The following is a 27,830-nucleotide window of genomic DNA, read 5'->3' on the forward strand; positions in this document are numbered from 1 at the left end:
TTTAATCAATATACTAAAATAGAGCATTTTATCTGCATCTATAACTAATGTCAACAGAAAACCTTCCTTAAATCTATTCAGAAACAAAATATTGCTTATGAGAGTACAGATTGACAGTAAGTGCAGTTTGTGAATTAACATGATAAAAACATTTGTGCAAAAGAATACAAAGGTTTTAAATAACAGAACTGATGTCTAATGTACCATTAATAACATGGTCAATAAAATGAAAACTGACATTTTCAAAATGTCAGTTTTGCTACAAATGGAAATCAAAAGATACCATCTAACAAATTTGGCATTTAACTTTTTTGAGCTATCTTTTGAACAAAAAATGTAAACTAATAGTCTTACTTTAAAATATATAAAAAAAAAGAAAGAAAAAAAAGGCAATGTCACATTTAAATGTTGCTGGCATATTAAAAACATTTATCACAAAGGACTAAGATTACATTAAAACTCACTTTTCCATATTAACGAACAACAAATATATGAACATTTAGTCTTTTCACAAACATACAAATTAACCTCTGTTTAGGCGCACACAGCAGCTTTATCCATATTACTAACAAATGTTTAAGGTGATGACTACATTAATTCATGGCTTGCACAATGACATCTCTCATTTCATTGGCTTGTCCCACAGCATTTAGATATTAAAATGTTATGCCACCAGCATTTAGATCTTTCTCTTTACACTTTTTCCAAATATCTGTCAAATGATATGTTGCTTTAATTTTTTCCAGTTTAACAGGGACACATTTAGAATTTAATATCTGTGGATACATTACCTCAGCTTGTCCATAATCACAACAGTCCCACTTGTCTCAGTTCGAGAAGACGTTAGCTGGTGTTAAGGTAATAATAAAACAATGTGTCCAGATTGTATAGCAGCAGATAAATCAGAATGTGGTTGCCTCTGAGGTCAGATGAACATAAAAATATTTGATGTTCTCCTGCTGATTGATACCTTCTTTGCTATTTGGATCCTCTTCTGCTCACCACACTCACAGGTTAGCAGGGTTTTGTTTTTTTTAACAACCTTTATGTTGGAAGTTTTCATCTGGTCAGTACCTGTTTTGATGCTCATAGTGCCATCTGTTGAAATCTATATTGAATGCCACAATGCTGCCAGAAGCCATGCCAGTGATCAATGTCCTAAAGGATAGCAAAAGGGAATAAACATACCTTAAAACATGTTATCTAGAGTATATGGAGAAACATGCAGAAATCATCAGTAAACTACGGGGTTACAGCTAGTTGTTCAATGTCTTTCTGCAACCTTTGTGTCCATGTCTGGCTGGGATGTAGTGAAGTTGCTGATTTATCAGGGTAGCCTCTTACTGCTTCACCCCAAGGCTCTGAATGTTCAGGAATCATGAATAGTCGCGAATGGTTCTTTGTAACTCATGTTATAAACCTCACTTTACTTTTGCATTTACTTGCAGTGAACTCATGTAGGCAAAGTTTTGGAACTAAGTAAAGCAGCTCCTTAAAAGAAATAAAAGGTAAAACATTCTATTTTAGTTCCAAAAAATATGAATGAAATCTATCATTCCATTGTTTTTCAAACCAGATAAATTGTTCTAAAACTCACTTTTCAGACGTATAAAGACCCAAAAATTAAAATGTGCTACAATATACTAAAAATTATGTGCAGAATATTTTAAAGATTATTATTATTGTTGAAAACTTATAAGCACTTTAATCTCCTCAGAGATCATCTACACATGAAACATCAATACACCCAGTGAATTGCGTAAAGAGGGCAGATATTTCTTCACTAAACTGTTTAATGAATACGAAACTGGATTCCAAACAGTTCCATGTTAATATTCAGAATTTAGCCATTTGAACCAAATGCTAGAGATTGTTTTAACTTTTACCAAGGAACCTGTTGTTGCATGTGGAACCATAGGGAAACAAGGGTAACTGTGTGTGCTCATTAAAAGAGCAGAATTTGTAAACTAATTTCCAACTATTTACAAGTTTGGACACTATTGCCCCCTTTTGGATTTGTGGAAAAATAACACTTTTGGGAAATTTGGCCCACAGTTGCATGGACCTGAGTCCATATGCATTATTCTTTGCACTGCCATTTAGACATGATTTGTTCTCAACTTTTCCCTGTTCTATTGTTTTCTTAAATTAAAAAGATTTCTCCATTAGTTTGATCATTTTGATGTGAGAAAAGTCAGTAATATTAAATTTGCACAGAAAGCTAGGAAAGTTTTTCCGTTTATAGAAGATGGAGCATCTCAATGAAAGCGGAAACAAATCCAGACTTCCTATTGGATATAGTTAACTTTTTTTTTTTATTTCTGTAGCTTTGAATGCCAACGGCTATTATCGTCTCTGTAGAGAAATGTATCAAAACAGTTCTCATGGGTCATATGACATGTTGGATAGTGGGATTTAAATCTGTTTTAAAAGAAACTAAAACAAAACTCATCCTCTGAGGTAAAATACCATCATAAAACTGCACAAACCAAACCTTTGATCATGTGATAGATCCATGGCTCGGATGCCTGCATCACAGCCGGGGTACATGTAGAGTTGTCTGAAGTCACAAGCTTGCCACACTTCCACCACACCATTGTCTCCACCTGTCACAAGGTTGTGTCCATCACTGCTCAGGAGAATTGCCTTAAGGAGGGATACAGAGAAATTTAACACACCACCTTAGGCTTATGAAAAATTGCGCTTTTACTGCAGAATATGAAATATGCAACTAAATAATTTTGTTCTTTTTAAATTTAAGCCCTAAAGTCAAATAAAGAATGTACACAATGAGAATAACAAAGAGGTCATGTGTTTAATTTTCTTTTTTCACTTAGTCATTGTGAAAATGTATGAAGGACATGGTAGGGAAGAAAACATGATTGCATAATCCTATTTGCCCCAGATATGAATTGCTTTGTGTGTATGTAAGGATATTTTCATTGAGTATGCTAATTGTCAACTTTCTTTACCCTGGTGGAATCATTGACCTCCATCTGTGCCAGCAGTTTTCCATTTATGCTGAAGTTGCAGAAGTGGCCTCTCTCGTAATAGATGATGCAGTGACCCTCACTGGACACTGAGATGAGCCGTGGGCACTGATAGTTGTCTGGCCCCTCTAGGGCCCGTAGAAGGTCCCCGGTTATGGTGTGGACCAGACAAGGACCCTCTGTCAAACCCAAAACACAGTGTGAGGTACCTGTACTTGTGTTAACAAAAAGAGCTGGACATATTTCTAATTGTTGTGAACTGGTCAGGCTGTGAATGTAAATATTAGTATATTTATGTTTATAAAACATTTCAGCAACAGTCAGTGTTATACAAGATAAAAGCATCAAAACAAATACCAACTATAAAACAAAGCAACAAACATTACATTTTTTCCAGTGCCATCATCAAAATTATTATATTTGATAATTGTTATCAAATATATTAATCAGTTATTAATCAAAGGCAACTCTGAACAGGTCCATTTTAAGTCTGAATTCAAAAGAACTCAGTGTTTTGGCTGTTCACCAGTTGTCTGGAAGGTTGTTCCAGATTTGAGGTGCACAGAAGCTGAATACTGCTCCATGTTTGGTTCTGAGGATGCAGAGTAGACTAGACCCAGAAGACCAGAGTCATCTGGAAGGTTGATACATGTTTTATTTTTATTTTGGTTTTAGGTTGTATTATTTTAGGTTGTCTATTTTTCCACAGATAGAAAAATATACATTATGGTTAAAACTGGCACATAATGTGATGTACATTGTCCCTTTTTAAGTAAGCAACTCTTGATTGTTCCTCTGTATGTCCAAAGATAATAACTTAAATTTTGTTTCTGTACAGCTGTAGATGGTCATGGCACATCCACACATTGATTTGTCCCAAGCATTTCTTCAGTGCTTGGATGGGCTCATAGTTATTTAGTGACATTGTAATGTAAAGCTGTGGATCATCTGGATATTTATGGTAACTAATCTTAATACAAGTTATAACCTGAGCAAACAGGACTTTATAGACATTAAACAGGTGGAGTCTCAGGATTGACTCTTGGGGTACTATGCATTTAATTTCTGTCCACTCTGATGAGAAGTTACCAATGAAATCTCTGTTCTTTAAGTAAGCCAAGTACTGGTCCAGACAGTCTCATCCAAATCTCAGGTTACTTATGTCATTGGCAACAGTGTCAAATACTGTGCTGAGGACCAACAAAACCAGCACTGTGGTTCTTCCACAGTCTGTATTTAGGTGGATGTCATAGAACAACACTTTGACGAGGTCAGTCTCAGTACTGTGGTAAGCTGGAAAACCGGACTGAAAGATGTCAAAGCAGTTGGCTAAGAGTAAAAAGCTGTTTAACCGTTGAGACTCTGTCAAAAGTTGGCCTGTAATTCAGCAATAGCAAATTGTCCAGACTGTTTTTTATCAGTGGTTTGCTAACTGCTGTTTTTATTGCCTGGTGGAAAACACTTGATAACAGGGGTGAGTTTACTGTTGTAATAAATGTACTGTTTGTACAGTTTGCTTGTGAATTAGTTTTGCTTTAGAGCCATATTTAACACATTTCTGGTCCTCCACTTTTCCATGTTGACAGCTACTTGAATAGACAAAGAAGATCACTGACCTTTTGCTCCACTGATGACAATGCCCAGCTCTGCACAGACTGACACACACACAACTTCCTGGTCATGACCAGTCAGAACAGCTCGTGGTGCTGGGTAGTCACCTAAAAGATGAGACATGTGGACCACCAATTAACTAATTAACAGGCTTAGTTTAACAAATATCCTGTTTAGTCTATTAAATAATACAATTGTGTGAAACTAGTTTTATAGATGTAATCTCTTTAACATTTCTTAGCCAATAAGATTGTGACATACATCTGCTGGAAGGAAAGTCCTATGAATTGTTATGCAAATGCAGAGATGGCTTGATTCACTCCCATGCGCCTCTTGATTGATGATTGCAGGGGTAGAGGTTACTGAGGGGTGATTCATGGCACCTGGAGCCACTGACCCGGTGATCTTGCCACATAGGAAAGTAATCTGTCTAAAAATAACCTGATCACCAATTAAATAATTTATTAATAAATGTACTTTGCAGCATGCAATGAAATAAAAAACTAAATTAAATTACATATGATGTTACACATTTCAGGAGGGAGTTCAACTTTGCTGCTTCTGTTGGCAGCCAAAAAGAAATGATATTGGCAATGACTGAGCATGTAAAGAGGGTTGATGGTCGGCTGCCCTGAAAGCACTGTTGCAGAAAAAAGGTTCTGGGTTCAAACTCTGACTCAAGTTCTGAAGCTTGCAAGCTCACCCAATTTAGTCATGGGTTCTCATTCCAGATAACTTTCTCCATCAGTCCGAAAAAAAAAAAAGGCAGCTAATTTAAGCGAATACTCGAAGTTGCCATTATGTATGAGTGTATCCATGCATGGTTGTGTTTCTATGTTGCCCTGTGATGGAGAGGCATCCTGTCTAGTCGAAATCCCAATATTAGCCCTCCAACTCTAAGTAGTACAAAGCATTTTCTCTCTAAAATTAATATTACATTAGTTAAGTTTTTAAAAAGATCCCACAAGAGATGAGAAAATAGTTAAATTCTTCGATCATCATTCTTGGCAAGACTTGTGTAGCAATGCAAACAAACTGTAATAAGCAAAAATTATGCTGGAGGGCTGATAGTTTAGTGTAATGTTTAGTGTAAGTGTATCTGCAGCCACAGGATCTGAAAACCTTGAACTCACTGCGCTGACAATGATCTCCTGAATATATAGTATTCCAAGATACAATGTGAGGCTGTCTGTTAGATAACCTCACATATTTAGCTGTCAGACAGCTAAATATTGGGAGAACTTTATTCATAAACAAGATCCTAAACTCAGCATAAATCCAACTGAATGGCTGAAAAAGAAAGGAAAGTACACTGTGTATTAAATTGATTTTTTTTGTTTGTTTTTTTTAAACTTTTGTTACTTTGTCTTAGTTTTTATGTCATTTTATAATCACATACTTGCTGTAACATTAATTGCCCATTTGGGACTTGAATAAATCTGAATCTGAATTTAAGTAATCTCTGTGAAGGATTATGCAGATGTGTTTTAACCAACAATCAATACAAACCACTAGCTTGATACGTCTCTGCACAACTGACGCAGTCCAGTCAACAAAATGGACTATGATCGATGCATCATAGTCCCTTAGAGACCAGGACCTGTGCTGCCCTGTCAGTCTCCACACCTGTCGCTGAGAGGGAACTGAATAGGACGAGTGTCAAAAAAAAAAGTCCTAGGGGAGTAAAAGCAAGCTCACCTGCTCACTTGCTCATCAAAAGATTCAATCACTCATTCTTTTGGTGGCCCTTGGGATGGCTAGATTCAGCCACCACAATTAACATGGTAAAAATACCTTTTACCATCAGTGTGAATGGATGAGACTGAGACACTGAACCATAGTGGAGATGGAGCTGCGCTTGGTTTAATTAAAACACATTAGATCACATGCAACCTTTTGAAGGTGAATTTCCAGTCCAGAACACACATTCAGAATGACAGCGAACACTAGCTTATTAAAAATAAAAAAACAAAAACAAATTATAAGACAGAGATGAAATTAGGATATTCATATAAAGAAAAATCTATACTGTATACCTTTTCTTGGGTGATTCCAAATCATTTTCTAATTGCTATTCTTCCTTTAAATCTTCTTTTTGTCCACTAAAGATGCATTGCAAGCACTTTTGATGTGGATATCAGGGGAATATTCTCTTCCTGCTGCAGTAACACAAGTGATGTTGCCCCTTGCTAATTGGAGGCATCCAAGCTGAAATTCTTAATTAACTGTCAAAGCTTCAGTGAAGTTAATTAGAGGATGCTTGCAACTAAACTCAAGCTCCTAAAATCTTTCACACAAGTTTTCAAAATGTACACATGTTGTAACAGGCAGTACCCAGATCACGTTTTGAAAAACAAATTTATTTTTTAAAATATCTTTCCATTCCACTCAGTGATAATGAATTAAAACTGGATATCATTGCCTTGCCAATCCCCAAGGGGGACCAAATCAGGACCAGTAATTGCACACTGATGCCAAGGTCTGAGAGCAAAGATGAAGTAGAAAACAAAAACACATTTCACATGGCATTTAAAAGTGCCTTACAAAAGTATTCATCAAACCTATAGACCTTTCAATGAAATGATGTGACAGGCCAACAAGAAAGTAGCAGATGTAGATATGTTGAGGAAAATGAGAGATGCTTTTAAACATTTTCACGAAATCTGAAGTGTGCAGCTGTACTTGACTCTCCTGTGTCAATAATTTTTAACTTCTCTTACCCTATTCACAGTTTTTGTTCAGGATATGATTCCAGAAATCTAAGTTAATGTAATGCAGTGACTTTTTACTAGGAAAAAAATAGTTTTCACTGGTAAAACAGCTCTTCATCTCTTCTGATCATTTCAGTGTTCTATATAGAAATTACAAGGATATTGGCATTCATTTAAAATGAGAGAGTGTATCACACCTAGGCATGTAAGTTGGACTTCAAGGTAACCAGTATTTGAAATTTGTTACGATACAGACAGAAATGTGAATGTTTTTCTAGAGTACTGTTAATAAAAAAAACATTAATCTTGCCCTTGGCGTCCTCTTGTAGAAAATACTTCCACTCGTTATCAATAATCAAACAGCTATCCTGCAGATAATTTATTCTGCCTAACTTTTTGATTTTTGTGGATGAACAGCGTTTTTGTTCCTGTGTTGATCAAAAGCCCTTTGCTTCAGCAAATGAAACATTGAAAAACAGCCTGATAGAGTTCATGGAAAATAACTTCAAAAGAAAGAAAAAAGTTCATGTTTGAATTAAATAATACATATATAGCTAATTTTGCAATTTTATCCAGCACTTGAGACTAATGCACCCCAGGGTTTGGTAATATGACAATACTTTATCAGAAAGGAGGGAAGTGTTGATAATCCACCAAAGAAGAGAAATTATCATTTTCATGTTTGTTCTTGCTCATTAATTTTATTATTTGCTTTGCAAGCTACCATTTTTAAACTTTAGATAGACATATTGTTTTATTATCAGTAAAATGCATTGTCTTAGTGGGAAGCAGAAGGTAGCAAACATGGAAAAGACAAAAAGGTTCTGTCTGTGCTTTGAAATCTACTCTGAAATATGATTGGCTGGCTCCAGAGATACAACTTCCTTCAAACCTTCGCAATAAGTGTCTTCTTTAGTCAAAAGAAAACATAGCACACTTCATTTTGTGTGTCTTGTCTGTTTTGGCTGCATATTGTCTAAGACAAATGAACAGAAGACAGTTAGTGGTGTTTTTTTTTCTTACCTTGTTAATCCCCAATTGTAAAAACCCTAGAAAAAGTGCATACTCACCGTGATTGGGGTTGTCACCAATAATATGGTGCCGCCCACTCCAGTACCAAAGCAGCAGGGTAGCATCCCGAGAACCAGAAACAATGTAGCAATCGCCTCCAATGTATGACTCTGATCTGGCCAGACATGTCACCACATCCCAGTGGCCAAAAATGATCTGGGTCAGCTTGCCTACAGAGATTAAAGAGTAAAGATGATTTAAATTGGTGTTTTTTTTTTTTTTTTGGTTGATATCTTCCAAGAGAAAAATTAATCAACTATAAACATCAGAATCATGCTGCTCACAATTAAAAAAAACTGCATAATTTTTATGCAGATTATATTGTTTTAGGATGAAGGATTGGGAGACATTCAAAGATGAAAATATCAAGGAGTTGCACACTTTATTCTCAAACCATGTTATGAGGTCCCAGCTGAATTCAATAAAAAAAAATTAATGAGCTACAGGGACAATAAGTTGTTCTCATTGCAGTTAATAATTCATTGCATAGGTGTATATCTATCAACTTTTGTGTCCAGTGTGACAGGAGACAGTTGCACCAATACTGTATCATTACTGTCATAATATTCAGTCCTCCACACATCAGCGCGCAGCCCTGTAGGAAACAGAGTTTACACTATAACCTACCTGTCTCAGAGGAGTACACACGGAAGCTCTTGTCCCAGAAGCCACACACCAGGATGTAGCGGTTGTCAGCTGTCACCACAAAACAGTGTGTGGTGATTTGGATGCTTTGGTCCACTAGGTCTGTGATCTGACGCTTGTTGCTGCCAGTACTGTTGGCTGAGAGGAACACACAAAAAGAAAAACAGTACCATACCTGAGATGTAGCTCCTTTTTTCTAAAATAGACATAAAGGACAAATATTTATGTCCTTTTCTAGTTTGAAGTTGTGTATTCTCCTTTGAGCTCACTCACCAACCAGAGAATCCATCTCTATAGGGAGATGATGGGCCTGTTCCAGAGAATAGCCTGGTGCTCCTCTGAGACCTGGATTCATGTAAGCATACGTGAATACAGTTTTAAAATTTCACGTTCATACACAGTCAAGCAGCCATTCATTCATATTTTTCATGGTATAACAATTCATTTATGTCTTACTAGACTTTTCAGTTCCACCTTCAAATGTCATTTCATTTATGTGAAAGCATTTTGATTGAGGGACATGTCTAAAATTACGGAAACCTTATTATCATTCTTATTTCAAAAAGTGAGACCACATTTCCTTCCTCTCCAACAGGATGGTCAGGGCGCTGCAGCTGTGTTCATTAAGGGCAACCGCACACTGTGTACTCTTTGGTCTCGAGTGGTACGTATTTTCTGCAGTGACAGATGGAAACGTGTGAGGAGAATGTGGTGCAGTTGTGGCCTAATTTCCTAGTAACCATTGCTTTGACCCTTTGACCCCGAGGTGAGGCTTGTTTGTAGGGAGGGGCTCCGTGGGTAATGTTGTTCACACATGTCTGAAAAGGAACATGTGGAAACACTCATAGTCAGCTTACCTGGAAGGTGCTAGTCGCTCACATAGACAGCTTGCAACAAGTCTATCATGAGCAGTGGGAAGGTTTCTTGTGTGACTGTGATGAAGTGATTTTACAGGACCTCTGCTGTGGTAGGTATCACATGTGGTGTGCCACATTCCCCCCACCCACCCATTAGCATATGTCTGTGTTTGAACCTCTAGCACCTCTAGACATCGACTTCGCTCACCAACAGTGTTGTGCCATCGATTGACGGCAAATAAGCGGCTGCAGGTGACGGTGACCACGGCTGGTATAGTGAGATGGGGCAGGGTGTTGGCAGCCACATGCGTAACCGGCGAATTGGATGGAAACTTCAACACCATGATGACGTCCTGCTGCATCTGGTCCTTGAACATGAGAGGACTCTGCGGAAGGAAACACTATTGAGTAGAAGAGAGAAAAGACAAAAATATGGGGGGAAAAAAATGGAGGAGTCATGATGGATGAGGACGATGAAGGTTGAGAGCATGAAAGGAGGGCACAGAAAAGATGACAAGAAGAGGTATGAAATTATGTAAGAAAAGAATGGAAGAAGAATTAGTGTGGAAGAAAAAAAAAACAAGGTTCAGACACAAAGGAGAACTTCATGCAACATCCCCATTTGGCAATTAGACAAAGGATTACAACAAGAGGAGGCAAAGAAAGCTGGAGACACAGGAGATGGTTGATACAGAAACATGCATCAGAAATGTCCAGCCTGTTTCACATAAAATAAAAAAAAATAAGAAAGAGCTTGGATTAAGGTTTTGTAGCTGATTTTGTTTTGAATTGTAAAATAGTTAAAATGTTATCATTTCTTCTGCATATGTAGAAGAAATTAACAACCTGTCAAAATAATACTTTGAGGGTGAACTACTTTTATTAAATATGGAATGCAGATGAATAGAGCGGACTTAAATTAATAAAATTGTTTTATAATCATCTCCGCATGCATTGGATGTTATTCAAAAGTAAAAGTAGCTAAAAATGTCATTTTTTGTCATGTGATTATCACATAAGAGTTTGAGCCACAACCTTCAGTATCTTTATTTCAACTTTTTGGTGTTATGTAATTGAAAAGAAGACAGAAAATGAAACATAACTCTCAAAATTTAAGACACTTAAAAATCTAAAATTGGTGGTCTGTCTATATGTTCAGATTAGATGAGTAGCATCTGAACATAAATTTTAAGTAATGACAAAACTTTTTAAAAAGTTTTAGGTAACGTGAAAATTTGATATCCAATATTAATATTGTTGTTATTCCCAATAACCAATATTTAATGATATTATATACTATCTTTGCCTATTAACATCACGAAAGAAGCAGGAAGAAGGAAATAAACGTTGGTTGTTGATAACAATCCAGTTCTACTTACTGTGCAACTCTTTCATAGAGGCAAGAATGTTAGGCAATTAGTTTTGTTGGATTGTGTTTAGGGGCATCATAGTAAAAGGGGCTCAGAAAATGTGCCAAAGTTTTGAGTCTTATTTGTAAGTTACTTATAAAATCATCATGTATTTTCCTCCCACTTCATAATAATTCTTTTACTAAGTGTTGGTTCATTAAAAAAATACCAATAAAATGCTGTTCACTGCCATGTGTGATTGTTATGTGACAAAATGTGAAAAAGTTAAAGGTTTTATTTTTGTTTGTTTGCTTCTGCAAGGCACCATACATAAATGTAATTTGAAAAACACGACTATTACACCAGTAGGGAGCACTGTTCTCATTAAACCTCACTACTTTTAAAAATGACCAGTTCAGATACACCACAGAATACTGGTACTAATAACTGCTAGTTAAACAGAGATAAAAATAAAATATTTAACTGCTGTTAAAAAAAAAAAAAAGGTTGAAAGAACACCAAGTTGGAAATCATCTTTCACAAACTTATTGCTGCTTGTAAACACAGAGCAAAATATCGAAGGTCTACCCAGCCTCCCTGAAGAGCACACACACATCCAGAGGTGCAGTGAAGGTTCCCAGCATGCTCACTGTTCTCACCAGGTGCATGGCGGAGCTGCGTGGAGGATGTGGCTCGATAAGCAACTGAGATGGCGTCTGTCCAAAGCTCTGGATCTGCGCCTCTGTGGCCTGCGGGAGAGAGTGAGAGAGTGAGAGAGTGGCTGTCACAATCAATATGCATCAAAGTGATGGGTCAATGCGTTACTTGACAATGCAAGCAAATCCTAACTCAGCCGTGCCTCTGAGGAAGGGGGGAGGTAAAGGGAAAGGGGTGCACTCCCAATCCGCCTGGGTGCTCCCCCTTCCCCCTCTGCCTGCAGAGTCATCCAAGTGTTAGTGTGGAAGAGACAAGCCTTTTCCTATTAACATGCTTCAGTTAACCATTCCCCATTTCCAGGAGCAGGGGCCCCAACTGCACAAACGTTAACCTGGAGTGACATCCAGATAGAACTGCAGCAGGCCAGCGTGCTTTAAGATGTTATTGTACTTGAAACAAAGCACAAAAGCATGTGTGTATAGTCATCCTCACACACACACACAAACAGAACACCACACAAGATAGACTTTGTGAGTTAGGTAAAGGTACTACCTCAATGAAGGATGATTTATGGAGGAGAAACTATGAGAATAACAGGGAGAAAATACAACTGAAGTCAGATAACGAACAGTGAAAAAAAAGAACACCACCACAAGAATCTGAGCTCTTCTATTTTTAGAAAACAAACTTGGGGGGGAAAAAAAAGACAAAAGAGCTTCTCTGCTTGCAACAAGAGAAAGAAAAAAAAATCTAAACTAAACAGAAGCAGTAAGAGCTGCTGAGCTTGACTGAAAGCGTGGCACTCTAAGGTGGAGGTGATTGATGTGACTGAAGCTTTTTCCACCATCAGAAGAGCTTGTAGATGTCCATCAATGCCATTGTGCACAATAAAGCATACATCGTTCAGCCTTTCGTCTGCCCTCCCGACTGCCTGTGTGACTGGCCCTCATTTTCCTGCCCCTGTACACACCACTCACTATCAAAAAGGACCCATTGGGTAGCAAATGCCACAGTCAGAGACGTGGCGCAGGGCTTTTGGAGGTGATGCCGAATTAGGACAGGCCACCTGCGAGGCACACAGTCGCCCCCAACACCGCCTGGTCACTTCAGATCTTTCACGGCTCCAAAAAAGGCAATGTCCACACTGGTGAGTGCTGTCATGCAGCAGTGAAAGTTTCATGTGAGCTGGTTTGCACATTTGGGAAGCATTAAACGTTAGCGTGTTTTTTACAACAAAGTCTGCCAAGTAACTGAGGCAACTGACATTATGGGTATTTAAGGTTAGGTTCAGGGTCAAGGTGTCTGTTCAAATAAAGAAACTCGATCCATAGACCATAAAGTCTGAGATAGCTGTCATGTGGAAAACATCAAATTACTCATAATGATGAAAACTGGGCTGCTGAACGATGATAGTCTTGAAGCATATTATTTTTCAAAGGAATCTTTGGCTAGTTTTATTTGCATTAGAGTTCTTTTGTGAGGATTTACGTAGTTGAAGGTTAAATCATCGATATGTTATTTCACAAGTTGATCAAAACACATCAATATTTCTCAGCCACTTGGACACTGATCCCCAGAGATGGATGACAAAAACATGTCTGTATTCCACTCTGAGGTAGCACAACTAAACAGGCAAGTCATTAGTTCATGTCATTAAAGGCTTTGCTCTTTGGCTGAGAAGTGGCTCACTACAACCATTTTTATTATCTTCCCTCCAAGCAAAAGCTGCCTTGCTTGGGTGAGCGCATAACATTCCTCATAACAATATGTTCTCCTGTCTAATGGTGTTTTCATATCCGATAGTCCGGTAGCCTCAGTTCGAATGGAGACCAGAATTACAACATTTGTTACATTTTCAGATGGTGAAGTTCACTTCCACACTGCGCTGTCAAACAAACCAAACCCTTTAAAAAACTTATTCACCGCCTGTTAACGCTGCAACAAGACCCACTGAAAGAAATGACACAAATACCTATGAGGAAGACACTGAGCCCAACTTCCTTCTTCATAAAATGTAAATAAAAATTGAATAGCGACAGATTTTAGCAGTTGTAGGATTTATCTTTTGTATGTGGTCTAGCGCCATTTCTCTGTCTAGTACTAGAGTCTCCTGCTTTTGGAGTGGTCTAGTCATTGTATTCACACATGTATTCAGAGTTCACTTCAGTCGAACCAGGACATTCACACCTCCCCACCTTTCTAGGCAAATGAACTAGAGTTTGAGTAAAGCAGACCAAATAGGGTTAGTGTGAATGCACCTTAATCACCATTCTTTGGTGATAAAAGACACAAAGTAAGAGGTGGCAGGTTTTCAGTCAGCTGTGTAATCCCCAAAGTAGTAATAGAGGCTACAGGTACATCTCAGCAAAATCTAATAAAACTTACAAACAATTATTTCTCTTAATTTTGATAATCATCTGATAAACAACTAATTCCAAACCCAAAAGCCAGTGTTTGGTTTCTAAAATAATGTGAATCATACATATAAGACCAATAAAATAAATGGGTTTTTTTTATTATTTGAGAAATTTTATGTAATGGGTTAAGGTTAACAATAAAAGGAGCTTGACTAACAAACTGGCTGTGTCCACAAATTCTGAATGCATGTTTAGTGAAACAGAAAAAGGTGCAGAAGCAACCAAGAAAATCCCACTGCAATTTTTAAACAAGATGTAACATCTACCCACAATAACAGCAGAACCACTTTGTGGTTTATGGACCATGGTATTGCTATCCGTATTGGTCAACAAACTAGCCTGACCTAAACCTCACTGAGGGGCTGAATAATGTGTTAAGCTACATTTTGGTTTGAATTACTGAGATAAATCAACTTTTTTCTATGACCTTTTATTTTATTGAGCCTGACCTGTACACGTAGGATGATCTACTAGTATCACTCTCCAGAGTACACATGCAGCAACACAAAAGCAAACATTCCCTTGTGATGACTTATGCAGAAAGTTGAGATCATTTTGAATCATTGAAGACCAGAAATGGCAGCTACAAATTTGGAGCAAGCTTTTTGACCTTTTGACAGAGGTCAAAGACAACACAGCAAATTATTTCCAATAATTTGGCTTTTAGGGAACAAAAACATTTTATACAAGAAGAAAAAAAAAAACTTACCAGAGAAATCACATAAAGGAATGTACAGCAGCTGTGTTAGTTTCCTATGTAATTACACTCTTTACAGGTCAACAGAAATCTGCTTCAGACAATCCTGTCATGAATGTAATCCTGAAGTAAAACAAAGAGTCGCCCTGAAGCTTTTTTCTTAAGTGATTACTTGGGAATGGACATCTATATGACTTTAAGTGAGAGCAAATATGTCTCAAACAATTTGTCCACGGGTAAGTGCCTGTGTCTAATCCTGCTTTCATCACATATAATGGGAATTAAAATCTTTATGATACCTGATAGAGACAGTAATGTAAACCATTTGAGCATTTGTATTTCATCAACATCAGCATATCAAGGTGAAATCAATTTAAAGAATGTCAACAAGCTCAAAGGCTGTCAGAAGCTTGCTGCAGCACACTTTGGCGTCTTTGTTGATGCAGAGGTGGCAGGAGGGGCAGTGGCAGGAGGAGCAATAGAGTTCCACTGATGAATAATTTGTCTGTTTACTTGTGAGTGACACAGTGGGGTCTGAATCAAGGGGTTGCTGTCATGTTTTTCCGTAAGAAAAGGGTGTCAGGAGAGGCATCACAGCGAAGGATTGCTGTTCCGGCAGCATGCCCAGAAGAGCTGTCACTGTTCCTCAACCACAGACCAGAGGCCTGGCAGCATGTCAGGACGTGTCATCATTTTCATCTGACACGCACAAGGAAATTATCTCTCGTGACCTCTAATTTCTTGACGTATCAAATGCCTTAATTGTTGTGACTAATGCCAGGTCGGCAGTTTCACCTGTCAGGCCCTGGATGAATCAATACCAGGAGTCAATCATCACATATCAATCTTAGTGAGACGAACACTCGGCACACTTCCACCTCATTGTCTCATCCAAGCAGGAAACGCAATGACCTGGGAGGGGGGAGTAGTAGGAGTAATTAGTAAACTCTGATTGAAATAAAAAGAAAATACATGTATAAATTGAGCAATATTAATATCCTATAGTTTCATAAAATTATTCTACTTTAGTTGTACTATATCCTCTGTCTCTGTGGGATTCAAATTAAAGTGAAATCAGATGATTTTAGAATGCAAAATAAAATCAACTTGTAAATGCTAAACACAACATATTGAAAATTATTTGAAAAACATCAATTCTGTCACAAATGAGCTTCAGAAATAGGCTAGAATGGCTCATTCAACATTAGAGTCTGTTAATAATGACCATACCTTAATACACACATACTATTAAAATAGCAGGAAAGTTTACAAAATTGTTTTTTGGAACATATGTATAAAAGCAAATGCATAAGCTCTCCAAGGTAATAAATATTGTGTGCGTCAACAAGCCAACATTTACAAACTACAATAAATTAATGCCCAGGGACAACTTTACATACTTCACACTTGTATTAAAAAGGCAAGCAAATGAACTGGGTCCGCATATAAACTTACTGCAAACTCAAACTAACATAATTTTTTTATTCCAAAGTGGTTCTGAGGAGAAAAAGAAAATCTAGAAAAAATAGAAATAGACCAATCTTTCTGGGAAAAAAAAGTGTATTAGTGCATATTAATCTTTGTTGGTTTTTGTGTCATTTTATTTTGTTATTAACATTACACCTCAAGGCCACCTAATTAACTAATTAACCATGATTTTTTTTCTTTTCTTTTAAACAATTGTTTTTTTTTATAGAATATCTGACAAGTTTTTAATTTAAAGGGCAAAGAACAGTAAAAATAAAAATGAGAATGTAAAATAAAACAAAAATTAAATATGAAATATAATGAATTACAAAAGCTGGACAGTTTGTCTTAATTAGTGCTCATCATATATATATAAAAAAACAAACCATCATTTAGAAGATCCAGTTTCTGGCACAATTAAATTCAGATCTCACACTTTCAGCTATGTGAGCATAATTAGGGACTCTAAATATCTGACTTCCTAATGTGAGACTAACTAAGAGTACTGTCACCCCTCAAAGTAACAACTGTGACAGCAGAAGACAGCTAAAAACCTTCCAGTCTGAAGGAAAATAAACAAGGCATCCTCGAAACTATTTCCTGAAAAAACACAACCCAAACCTTTCACAATATGGTTTGGTAATTAGATGAGCCAAATCTTCTGCAGGTGATTTGCATAGTGGTCACTTGATAAATAAAGGCGCCCCTGAAAGTGACAGTATATAAATGAGTTGTTTTGCAGACAGCAGATGGTGAATATCACAGGGAGAGGAGAGCTCACACTGGAAAGTGCCACAATGCATGCCAGCTGCTGCAGTCTTTGGTCCCCTTTCCCTCTGCAATTATGCAAACAGAACAATCCACCTAATAGTTACCGAGTTAATTTGTTAAAATAAGAGGATTATGTCATGTATCTATCCGCTGAGTGACTGCTTGCGACTGATCAAAAAGCTCAGACAGATATTTTGACCTGATTAGGAAAAGCGACATTCAGTATATTCCAATATATTGAAATGATATTGAAAGAAAACGACTTCACTGAACAGCAGAATTAAAATCTCATGTCAACAGAAATGACTCCAATCTTGTAAACATGCAGAGTCAGCAACCCTGACAGATTATCCTACGGGTTAGACTTGCATCACATATTAATTGACTGACAGATGCACGATATGAACACTCCAGGAACTGCAAGGCATGTCTGGACAAATACACACAGGAAGTTGCATGCATGGTGAGTAAGAGAGTAAGTAGGTTCATCACCGTGAGAATACGTATATGTGTGTCTGTGTCTCCACGAGCGTTACCTCTCTGAGCAAGGGATCAGCAATACCGTCCAAGCTGACCGAGCCCTCATAAGTCAGGTGGTGAAATACGTTGAGGGCACGCGCTGCTTCTGGCCCTCGCTGCTTGTAGCCGAAAATAAGGTCAATCCACTGATGCAGCTGACATGACACAAACTCGCTTTCCAGGGCCTGTCAGAGGAGCACAGGGCAATTAGAGGTGAAAGGCACCCCAGGAACACAAAGCACCGGAGCCAAAAGTCACAAGGCAAACTCAACTTAAAACACAAACAGAGAGGAGAACATTTCTGAAATAATGGTCTGAGTCTTTTTTCTTTTGTCAAAAGTAATTTTTTTGGCAAATTTATCTTGTCGCAATCATTTCCACCCCAAAAATTATTTTTCTTGGTTTTCTTTGCCCAAATCACTTTTTGTGACTTAGTAAGGTGACAATTTGATATTGCACAAAGATGACCAAGCAGGACGTGTCATGACCTTCACTTCATCCTGAATGTACCATACCTACAGTCTAAACACAGCGTTGGCAGCGTCGTGCTTTTGGTTTGCTTATTTTCAGCAGGCCAAGGAGGTGAGAAGATCTTAACCTATAAGAACGTCAACAACCCTAAACATATAACCTTAGTTAAAACAGAATGGTTAAAAATGAAGCTTATTCATTTTTAACTAAAAGGATAACTTCAACGTCCATACCTAAGTCATCTGAGAATCTGTGGCAAGATTTGAAAATGTTTGATCATAGTTGCTCACAGTTGCTCTCTATCCAGTCTAAGTAAATTTTGGAAAAGAAAAATGGCCAAACCTTAAAGCTTCTGGTCTGTGTGTGCTAACTTGGAACAAACACATCCAAAAAGGCACACTCCTGGAAATGCAGCAGAAGCTGCTTGTATCAAATATTCCCTCAGTTTTCCAGGTTTTATTGTAAAACAAGGGAAATGGAAAACTATTTGTACTTTTCCTGTCATTTGCATTTATGTTCAGAATGTTATGTTGGTCTGTCAAATAAAATACGTTGAATGTTTCGGGGGGTTTATATTTTAAAAAATTCAAGAAGTTAAAGGAGAATGACGAATTTTGAAAGGAGCTGTAACCTGCAAAAAGCATCATATTTACAACCCCACTCACGACATGCAGAATTTTTTTAAAATATGCTCACAGTCCTGCTTTTCTCCCATACGGTTCATACACTGTATAAGGAAATGAGCCAGTGGGATGAAATACGTCATCTTAGGTGCCTGACTGACTTAGTGAGATTTAGCAACCATGGCCAAAACAAACTGGCACCAAGAGGACGAAGGAAAACAAAGAAAGAAATCATTTGGGAAAGCACCGTTTCAGCTAACTTTACACAGCGTCCTCAATTTTCACAGAAAAGGAGCAGAATAGCAAATTATGAAAACGAAAACTGTGACATGACTTTTAAAGCATCTTTATTGAAATATCAAAAACAAGTGGAGAAATATTAGCATGTGCTGCTTTTGCTTCTATTTCTGCTGCTTTCATCCTTCAATTTTGCAATTCTACAGTAAAGGGAATAATCATTGTGAACTCAAAAAGGCTTTGTGGAAGAGTAAAACTACGGATCAATAATTAACTTAGTGGAGCGAAGCTATCATATTTCTTTTCATGAGTTACTATTTTTTCTCATTGTTCCAGCCTATCTTTGTGATCTAAATAGACTGTGGAGCTGCTGCTCAGACAAAGCAAAAAGGGGTAGGAGTGTCTTTTTTTATTCATCTGCACAAAACAGAAAATACACAAACAAGCAAAATTTGAAGAAATTCAACTTCTTCGGAACGATTTCCCAAAAGACATAAATATAATATTGTCTCTGAGAAATAGACGGTAGCAAAACAATTTAAAGCACATTCCTAGAGAGGAATTTTATGGATTTAGCTTGCAGTGCTGAGTCTAACTGTATCATTAGGTTACGGTTATGTAACTTAACCACAGAAAAATAACTGTTGTTTTATTATAGGTTAAATGGAGAAATTTGCCTAAATTTAACAATCTAACAAAGGACAATCTTCCCATCACACTTATCTCTCCACTTACCACAGTCTCCTCATGGAGACAAAGAAATTCCCTTGTTAATACCAAGATCAACCACACTTTAAAACTAACTGCAGATTTAAAAACACAAAAGGGAAGAATTATTGCTTTAGTGGAAAAACAAGCTAGATTTCTTGTGGGAGGATTGGAGAGAGATTCTGTGTATAATTTAAGAAAGCTCATCACAAATCTACAGCATCTATAGAGAACATGCAATGGGGGTCGGAGCATTGTTCCACAGCGTGCTACAACATAATTCCCATGCAGGCAGAGGTGAAGCTTTGCAAGAGAAATTTACACTCCTCCCCTCACGTCAGGAATAACAGCCATTACCAACAAAGCCTGCTTGAGCTCACAGAGGCAGAGTTTGCCACAGGGCATATCACGACAATTGAAAGTGGCACATGCAAAGATGGGAAGTGGGAGGAGGAGGAAGGGAGGGAGAAAAAAGAAACAGAGAAAGGAGGGAAGAAAAAAGAGAGACAGAGAAAGGGATGCAAGTCCAGAAGATTCACCGACAGAAGAGGAAATAAAAGAGGAAGTAAATGTGGGCTAGAAGGGAAAAAAAGAACAAAAGAAAGCAAAAATAGAAGAACTGCACAATGATTCTTTTAAACAGTTTAAAAATCCAAGTTAACATCAGGCATGTTTATCCCATCAACATGACAACATTTCCACTGCAAACGTTCTTTCTCTTCCATTCAACCGCCTTTTCTGTTTAGGTGATACAGACATGCCATTAACAATTTTTCATTTTCCCTCATTCCTCCCCCCACTCTGCTGGTGTACACGCCTGATGGAGCACAACCAGGCAGCGCGGGTTGAGCTTGGGGAAAGGTCACCTGCATAAGACCAGCCAAACTCTGCCACTCTTGCTGAAAAGGTCAAGAGTGTTCCTATGACGACCTTCTACTTCAGGTCCAAAAAACACTGTGGCCCCTAACCTCAGGGTATATTGTTTCTGCCCAGCTGTGTTGCAGAAGTTGCTCTGCTTTTATAGAGGAAGTCGGTCGTTATGCCTAAATTAGAAAGAAGAGGCATATTAAAATCTTTTATTGGGAATATAAGGTACATTTTTGCTGCCTTGCTCCACCATTGGCACAAAGTAGTCACAGTTGTTTGACTTGTTAAACATGAGCGTGCTACATACTATGAAAAGAGGTTAAATATTACACAGTGGGAATCAGATTTCCATTTGCAATATTAGTTGCTTTTTTTGCAAAGCTGTAAAAAGACAATAGGAGATTTTGTTTACCTTTGCTGACCCATAAGCAGGATTGTTTATATTTGTGAGCAAAATCCTCTAGTTTTGCAGTGTATATCAAGCTATTCATCAAGTAGCCTTTGTGTGCAGTTTTTGTGTTAATGCAGAAAGCAGATTTGCTGAGTTTCTGCACCAAGTTATTTGAGACTAAACGAAAAACTGAGTTTATCTGATGGCAACAAATGACCCTGATTTGCTGTTTTGGTGCTGTATACCTGAAACCTGTTGGAAGCTGGGAGTCCCATGCTGCGGGCTGTGTTTAAACACACAGCATCAGACATAAAGACCTTTGCCCCCTACCTAAGTGATGGGGCCCCGCTTCATAAAGGGTAGCATTATAAGATAAAATTGCCCTTAGCCCTCTCCTCTAGTGACATTCCAGGAACTCTGGATGGAGAGATAGTACCAAGTAATAAGTTTAATAATCCACAATTTGACATTAAAGACCTTAGAAGGAAAGGATAGAGGGTAACAATTGAGTATTAATTATTATAGAATATATTGTAAAATTGTTAAATTGATCATGGCTGTTGAATGCTAACAGATAAGTAAAGAGGCTGTGTTTAAACTCCTGTGAAGTTTAAACAGGCAATAGTCATAATGCTTACCATCCTGTTTATCCGAACAAAGTCTTCAGGCTTCTTGGCCCAGGCTGGCAAGTCCACATCACAGATCATGGTTCCATCTTCCCTCATTCCTAAATGGTAGCCATTGCTGTTAACAAACATCTCTGGGAGATAGTAGAACTCAGGAATCAATTCCTAAAGAAGAGAAATGTATATATAATATTACTGGGGTGATTCTGAAGGCCTGAAAACAAATATCTCTCTGCATATAAAGATGGAAAAAAGAAGAAAAAAAAACATAAGAAACAATCTCACTGAGATGAAGTGAAAATTCAAGGGGAAAGGTAACACAAACAAACTGAACAGCAGGCCATGAGAGGGTCGTTGAGTGGTGCTAGTCCCGTTATTCCAGGAAGAGGTGTTAGGTGTGTTAAATGAAACTGGAACTGAGTTGGGTTTTTCTCTCTAGTCTCTAGGTTCTTGTGATGGGGTCAGGACCCTGCTGTGGAGGGGAAGTGAGCTTGGTAAAAGAGCTCTTAATGTAAAGCCGAGTGTGATTTATACTCAAGGGGAGAGCAAATATTGACCTGAGCTTTGAGACAACACGATTCCCAACAGGATTTTCTGTTGTACTTAAACAAGAGCAAATCCCATATGTTTGACAGATTCTTGGAAAGTTCATACCCCACTGAATTTTTTGCCACATTTTTCTCAGTGTGACCACAGACATTTCTAGGTGTCATTTATATTTTATGTGCTAAACCAACATGAATAAATATGAAGTGGAAGAAAATTGATAAATGGTTACTAAATTATTTGGTAAATAAGCATGTGATCTGCATTAGTGTTCATACATGGTAGAACCACCCTTTGCTGCTTTTACATTTTTTGTTATATCTCTTACATCTTCGTGAATCCAGAGGCTGAAACCTTTGTTCATTCTTCTCTGCAAACCAGTTCTAGTTTAATCAAATTGGATGGGCAGCATCTATAAACATTGGTTTTCATCTTAATACAGATCCCCCATTACATTTAAGTAAATATATTTTGATCTAAACAATAACATTGCAACTCTGGATATTTTAGGGATATTTTCCTTTTGTAATGTAAATTCTACCACATTAGGAAAGGTGTGGCAACCTCTCACAGGGTGTTTCATCTAGCATTGCCATATTTGGCTCCATCTAAATTCTTATCAGTCCTAACCAGCTTCTCTGTCTCAGCTGAAGAAAGGCCTTGATGCTAGCCACACTATGTTTTACCATGGGGATGGTCAGTTAGCTGCAATAGTTAGTTGGAATTTCTGTCACACAGTGTTTTGTATATGCACAAAAAGGACAGGTTTGGTATCACAAAACCAGAGAATCTTCTTCCATTTCTTAGGAATGTCCCAACATAGCTTGTGTCAATATGCAACAACACGTCTTATGATTTTCTTTTAGCTACGACTTTCTTCTTGCCTCTATATCACTAGTGACAGATTTAAGGAATGCACAACATCAAATTGTCCAGTTGACAGGTTCTTCCATCTAAGCCATGAATTTCTGCAGCTCCTTCAGATTTACCAAGGGCCGCTTGTTTCTGAGATTAATGCTCCTCCAGCTGGTCTGTCAGATGGATAGTTATGTCTTGTTAGTTTTGAAGCTCTCCAACATTTTTCCAAATTCCAAAGACTTGAATTTTGCTCCTTATGCCAAATGTTTTGGTTATTGGTAAACTACATTAAACTACAGATATGTCTACTCAGTTCACCAATTAGCTGACTTCTGAAGATAATGGTAACACTGAATTTGATTTATGGGTGTCAGAGTAAATGGAACTAAATATAAATGAATTCCAATTTTTTCCCACAAGTACTCATTTATGAAATAAAATTAAAAAACATACATAATTTTTCTGCCACTCTACAATTATGCATTACAAGTTTAAGAAGTATGAATACTTTTGTAAGCCATACTGTCTTTGATTTTAAATTTCATGACTATACATATGTTAACAATTTTAATACTGCAGCATGGTTTTAAACAGACAGACTGTCCAGGAAAGGTTAATTAAAATATATAAATAAAGGAGACAGCACTTATGCATCCTCCATTTTGATCCTTTACCCTCTTGATCAGGCATAAACACTCTCGGAATGTAGGTCTTTCACCCTGTTCTCATTAGATACATAGAGAAGTCAAGAATAATTGTCTTTCTCTCAGAATGAGATTATCAAGTCAGTACCTTAGCTCTGCTAATTCTCTTTATTTTATCAAAGCAGCATTTGTCAGATTCAAAGGTAATAAAGACTTTAATCCTGCCTATGGGAAACTTACTGTTTAGAGCTTTTAGGTACCCATAAATCATTTGGTTTTCAGACAGTGAGTTGCCGTGACAAGGTACAGGCCAATAAGACTACTGGTCTGCTGTTGGTCAAATTTCACCCTCTGCACAAGACAGGAAAAGGAGTTAAAAAAAGAAAAAAAAAATCGGTGTTTCCTTCTTTTCTTCCACACACACATAAGCACACCTTCCCTCTGCTTTTTTTGGTTGTAAACTTGCTGCTGTAACTCACTGCCAAACTGTTAAAACTGCCAGCTCTGCTTTCAAGCCACCCTCCCATGGTAGCCATTAATTCTGCAACAGCATTGTAATGGGCTAACAAGTCAATCACTCAAGCCTACATTGCTTTACACTGTGTCACCTTAATGACATGTTTGTCAAAATCTGTCACCAGGAGAGTGCTGCTGGATACCTTCAGACAACACACTGGCAGTTTGTGTGTGCGTTTCCATGTGTGTGGATTTGTCCCCAGTACTTTAAAGGAAAGTCTATCTCTCTTTTTCAATGGGCAGCTGTACCAGCATAACTTGATCACATGTTCATACAGACATAAATGAAAGGTATGGAAGAGAATTTACATAAATTACAGTGTTTTCAGGAAGGAGACGTTCTTTTATCAGGGGTGTTTCCATTTGACTTGCTCCTTTAAGGGGTCATCCCCATCAGGAGCTCAGTGTCCCTTGGCCTTGTCATCATTACTACAGGAGGAGGCTGGGGTTAATGAAAGAGAGACCCTGGTAAAAATAAGCTCCCTTTAAATCAGAGGCCCAATGGACTGCTCAGTGGTCTGGCTCAGACCACTGAGCTTAACCCTGTAAGCTGACTACTTTTATTTCTTTCCCACTTTAGTGGATTTGTATCCAATTTTGGGAATCATTTTGTATCTGGCTATATCATTGGTGATGCTCTTGATATATATATCAATATATATATATATATCCATTCATCCATCCATTTTCTAACACCCTTGTCCCCTAGTGGGGTTGGGAGAGATGCTGGTGCCCATCTCCAGTTAACGTTCGGGGCGAGAGGCGGGGTACACCCTGAACAGGTCGCCAGTCTGTTGCAGTTTGTATATATTCATAAACATAAAATACTGTAACTTTTCTACATTAAATCTACAAAATGTATTGTATTTTAAAAGTAGCACATTTATGATAAAGTTATCTCCGTAACAGATTTTCTTATCTGAACTGTGAATTTTTGCAGCTGCTTTAGGATTAAAATGGGCCTCTTTGATGTTTCTTTAAATAACCCTCTTCTTGCCAAGCTTGTGATAGTTCAGGTACATCTAAATGTATTGGTGGTTTTGCAGTTGTGTCACACAGTATGCCTGCTTTAAACTTCTCTAAAGGGGTGAATACAAATGCATGACACACTTTTAAGATTGTTATTTTAAAGAAATTAATTGTTTTCTTTTTTAATACTTTGTGTTGGCATAGCTTCTAAAATATATTTGGGTGGTAACTATATGAAAAGTTCAAACGCAAAAATTCTACACTGAAAGAAAAAAAAACTGTCTATTCACAGTTCAGTATTCAATGATATATATATATATATATAGATAGAGAGAGATTCAGCTTTTTTATTTAAGAATGCAACTGCTAATTATTTGTGGAAAAATTAGCTACTGTTGGATTTTGTCATAGATATTATGTAAAATATATTTTTGGAAATGCTTTGTGGAAAGCTAATGTACATAGCTGAAATGCTACTTGACATGTTGAATTCTGCATAGTGACACCTTACATATATATATATATATATATATATATATATATATATATATATATATATATATATATATATATATATATATATATATATATATATATATATATATATTTATATATATATATATATATATCTATATCTATATATATATATATATATATATATATAGATATATATATATATATATGTTGAAATAAATAGATACAAACATTTTAAGAGGAACGATTAGGTATTCCCAGGTTTTATCTATTTGTGATAGGCTGTGGTCCTGAACATTGTTGAATACCGGGCTAGCAAGAAGCTAACATAGTGCCATTTCATGCAGCTTGCCCAAACCAAGTAGCTCTTGTGTAATATTTCCGCTTTTCTATTAAATTATGAAATCCTTTTAGGAATGCTGCACTGTCCTTCATAGTACAGTGCCTCTAATAGTTTAGCAACCATCTTACGTGTGTAAAAACAAATGCATGCAGACGTGCAAGTGGCCAAAAGCAGACAGTATTTGTTAACAGGATGGTGTTTGACTATCAAGTCGTTCAGTGGCTTGCAATGTTATACCACTTCCTCACGTGGATTGCCGGTTCTCCCCTTTATCCCAGCGAGTAAAAGCCCTGTCTGTACATAAAAGACTACATTTAAATAGCTTTTGTCATTAATGCTTTATTAATTGCCTGAGGCAACACTATCCTACGCAGGGTGTGCTAGAAATATATGACACTTTGAGGTCAGTGCGTATCCCTGCTGTGCGTTATGCAGTGGGCAAAATGGAGGCAAATCAGCAGGGTTCAGCGTTTTTGAGTGCGTGCACAAAGAATCTGCAGAGAGAGAGGGCTTTGTTTTTCTTTCAGATTCAGCCTTTGTTCAAGAACAGTCTACCTTTGAAATAGTTTGCTTTTTGCATGAGATTAATCAAACATGCATAGAGTATGTGCACTCTGTGGGGTTGTTATTTTTTTTGTTTAGATAAGACATTTATAATTAATGGGATGTTGTTTATTTTTAAAGTCTTGAGAGCTTTGCTGAGGAAGGAAAGCAGGTTTTGTGTAATTCTGCATGCGTTCTAACAGCAGATATAAAATACAAAGTATAGCTACATTGTTTTGTTATTTTCAGGGTTGAACTTTGTCTCAAAGCCAAACCACATCGATACACAAACACAAATACAAACACATGATGGTTCTACAGTTGCAAGAGTAAAACATACATTCTGCACTGTTATATTTCTCACTTTTACATCCGACGTGTCTCTTTGACAGTTTCTCCAAGAGCGTGTGATGGCAGAAAATGTGCGATCAGGATGGTCAAATTTGTTATCGTTGGCACCGAGGAAGAACGTGGTGAAGGGCTCCTACAGAGAACGAAAATGAGACATCAATTCAATTGAAGCTCAAATGGAAAAAGACAATAGTTTTCCCACTTTCTTGACATGTTGACAACCATGGCATGACATGCTTGCGGAAAAAGAAACGTAATTTTTCAAAACAGACAATTGCCCACTTATTCAAAATATCTGCACTAGTTTATCTTGTTATTTCTCCCAGCTGAACAGTAGGAAATAGCTCTGAAATAATTAATTGTATTAAAACCTGAAGAAAAAGATTTGTTGTGATCTTTCCAAGAGCAGCAAATAATAAAGTTTGAATTTCAGGGAGTCTGATCTCGACTATTGGCTGTTTCAGAGAACAGATTGGTCACTATGTGGAGGACACAAACACGCTGGAACCTTTCAAGCTTATTTCAGGGAAACTCTCTCAGTTCATTAGCTCTTTTGTAGTAGTAATGGCCATTGGATAGCTAAACCGCACTTTCTCCATAAAACTGTTCCAGTTTTGTAAGCTTTCCAAAGCCATGTGTAAAGTGTTCCAAAGAATCTCTGCGGGTTATAAAGGCCTATTTTATAGGAACCATACTGGAGGTGAGGTGCCTCCTGCTCCTCTTCCTCAGTAAATGAGGACAGTGCTCAGTAACCTTGATGGACATGTCTCCAGCGCTCACTGGGTTGCCTGAAACACATAAACCTGTCACAGCAGCCCCTGTAAATCATTACCCAGCCACTCTTTATTTAGTTCACATATGCCGGTTTACTGGCCTGTGAAATGTGTTTTCTGAGCGCCAT

The 27,830-nt window shown here is 37.5% G+C and overlaps 1 protein-coding gene across 4 annotated transcripts in view; it reads right to left on the bottom strand.

Moving 5' to 3' along the window:
• Positions 1 to 649: 649 nt before the first annotated feature.
• nbeab (neurobeachin b) overlaps positions 650 to 27,830 on the bottom strand; it is a 210,987-nt gene continuing 183,806 nt past the window's right edge. For 2 of the 4 annotated variants that reach the window (XM_044120829.1, XM_044120828.1), the window contains 12 exons: positions 26,943 to 27,062; positions 21,698 to 21,850; positions 17,780 to 17,947; positions 11,894 to 11,983; positions 10,094 to 10,286; positions 9,302 to 9,373; positions 9,011 to 9,166; positions 8,383 to 8,553; positions 4,607 to 4,708; positions 2,973 to 3,169; positions 2,495 to 2,646; positions 650 to 1,158 (listed from right to left, as the gene is read on the bottom strand). In XM_044120829.1, coding sequence (XP_043976764.1) covers positions 1,068 to 1,158; positions 2,495 to 2,646; positions 2,973 to 3,169; positions 4,607 to 4,708; positions 8,383 to 8,553; positions 9,011 to 9,166; positions 9,302 to 9,373; positions 10,094 to 10,286; positions 11,894 to 11,983; positions 17,780 to 17,947; positions 21,698 to 21,850; positions 26,943 to 27,062 — 1,665 coding nt within the window. In that variant the 3' untranslated portion in view covers positions 650 to 1,067. The remainder of the gene's footprint in view (positions 1,159 to 2,494; positions 2,647 to 2,972; positions 3,170 to 4,606; positions 4,709 to 8,382; positions 8,554 to 9,010; positions 9,167 to 9,301; positions 9,374 to 10,093; positions 10,287 to 11,893; positions 11,984 to 17,779; positions 17,948 to 21,697; positions 21,851 to 26,942; positions 27,063 to 27,830) is intronic. The other 2 variants (XM_044120830.1, XM_044120827.1) reach the window with 1 other exon arrangement.

The sequence above is a fragment of the Gambusia affinis genome, linkage group LG06 (assembly GCF_019740435.1).
Source record: "Gambusia affinis linkage group LG06, SWU_Gaff_1.0, whole genome shotgun sequence".
Classification (NCBI taxonomy): domain Eukaryota; kingdom Metazoa; phylum Chordata; class Actinopteri; order Cyprinodontiformes; family Poeciliidae; genus Gambusia; species Gambusia affinis.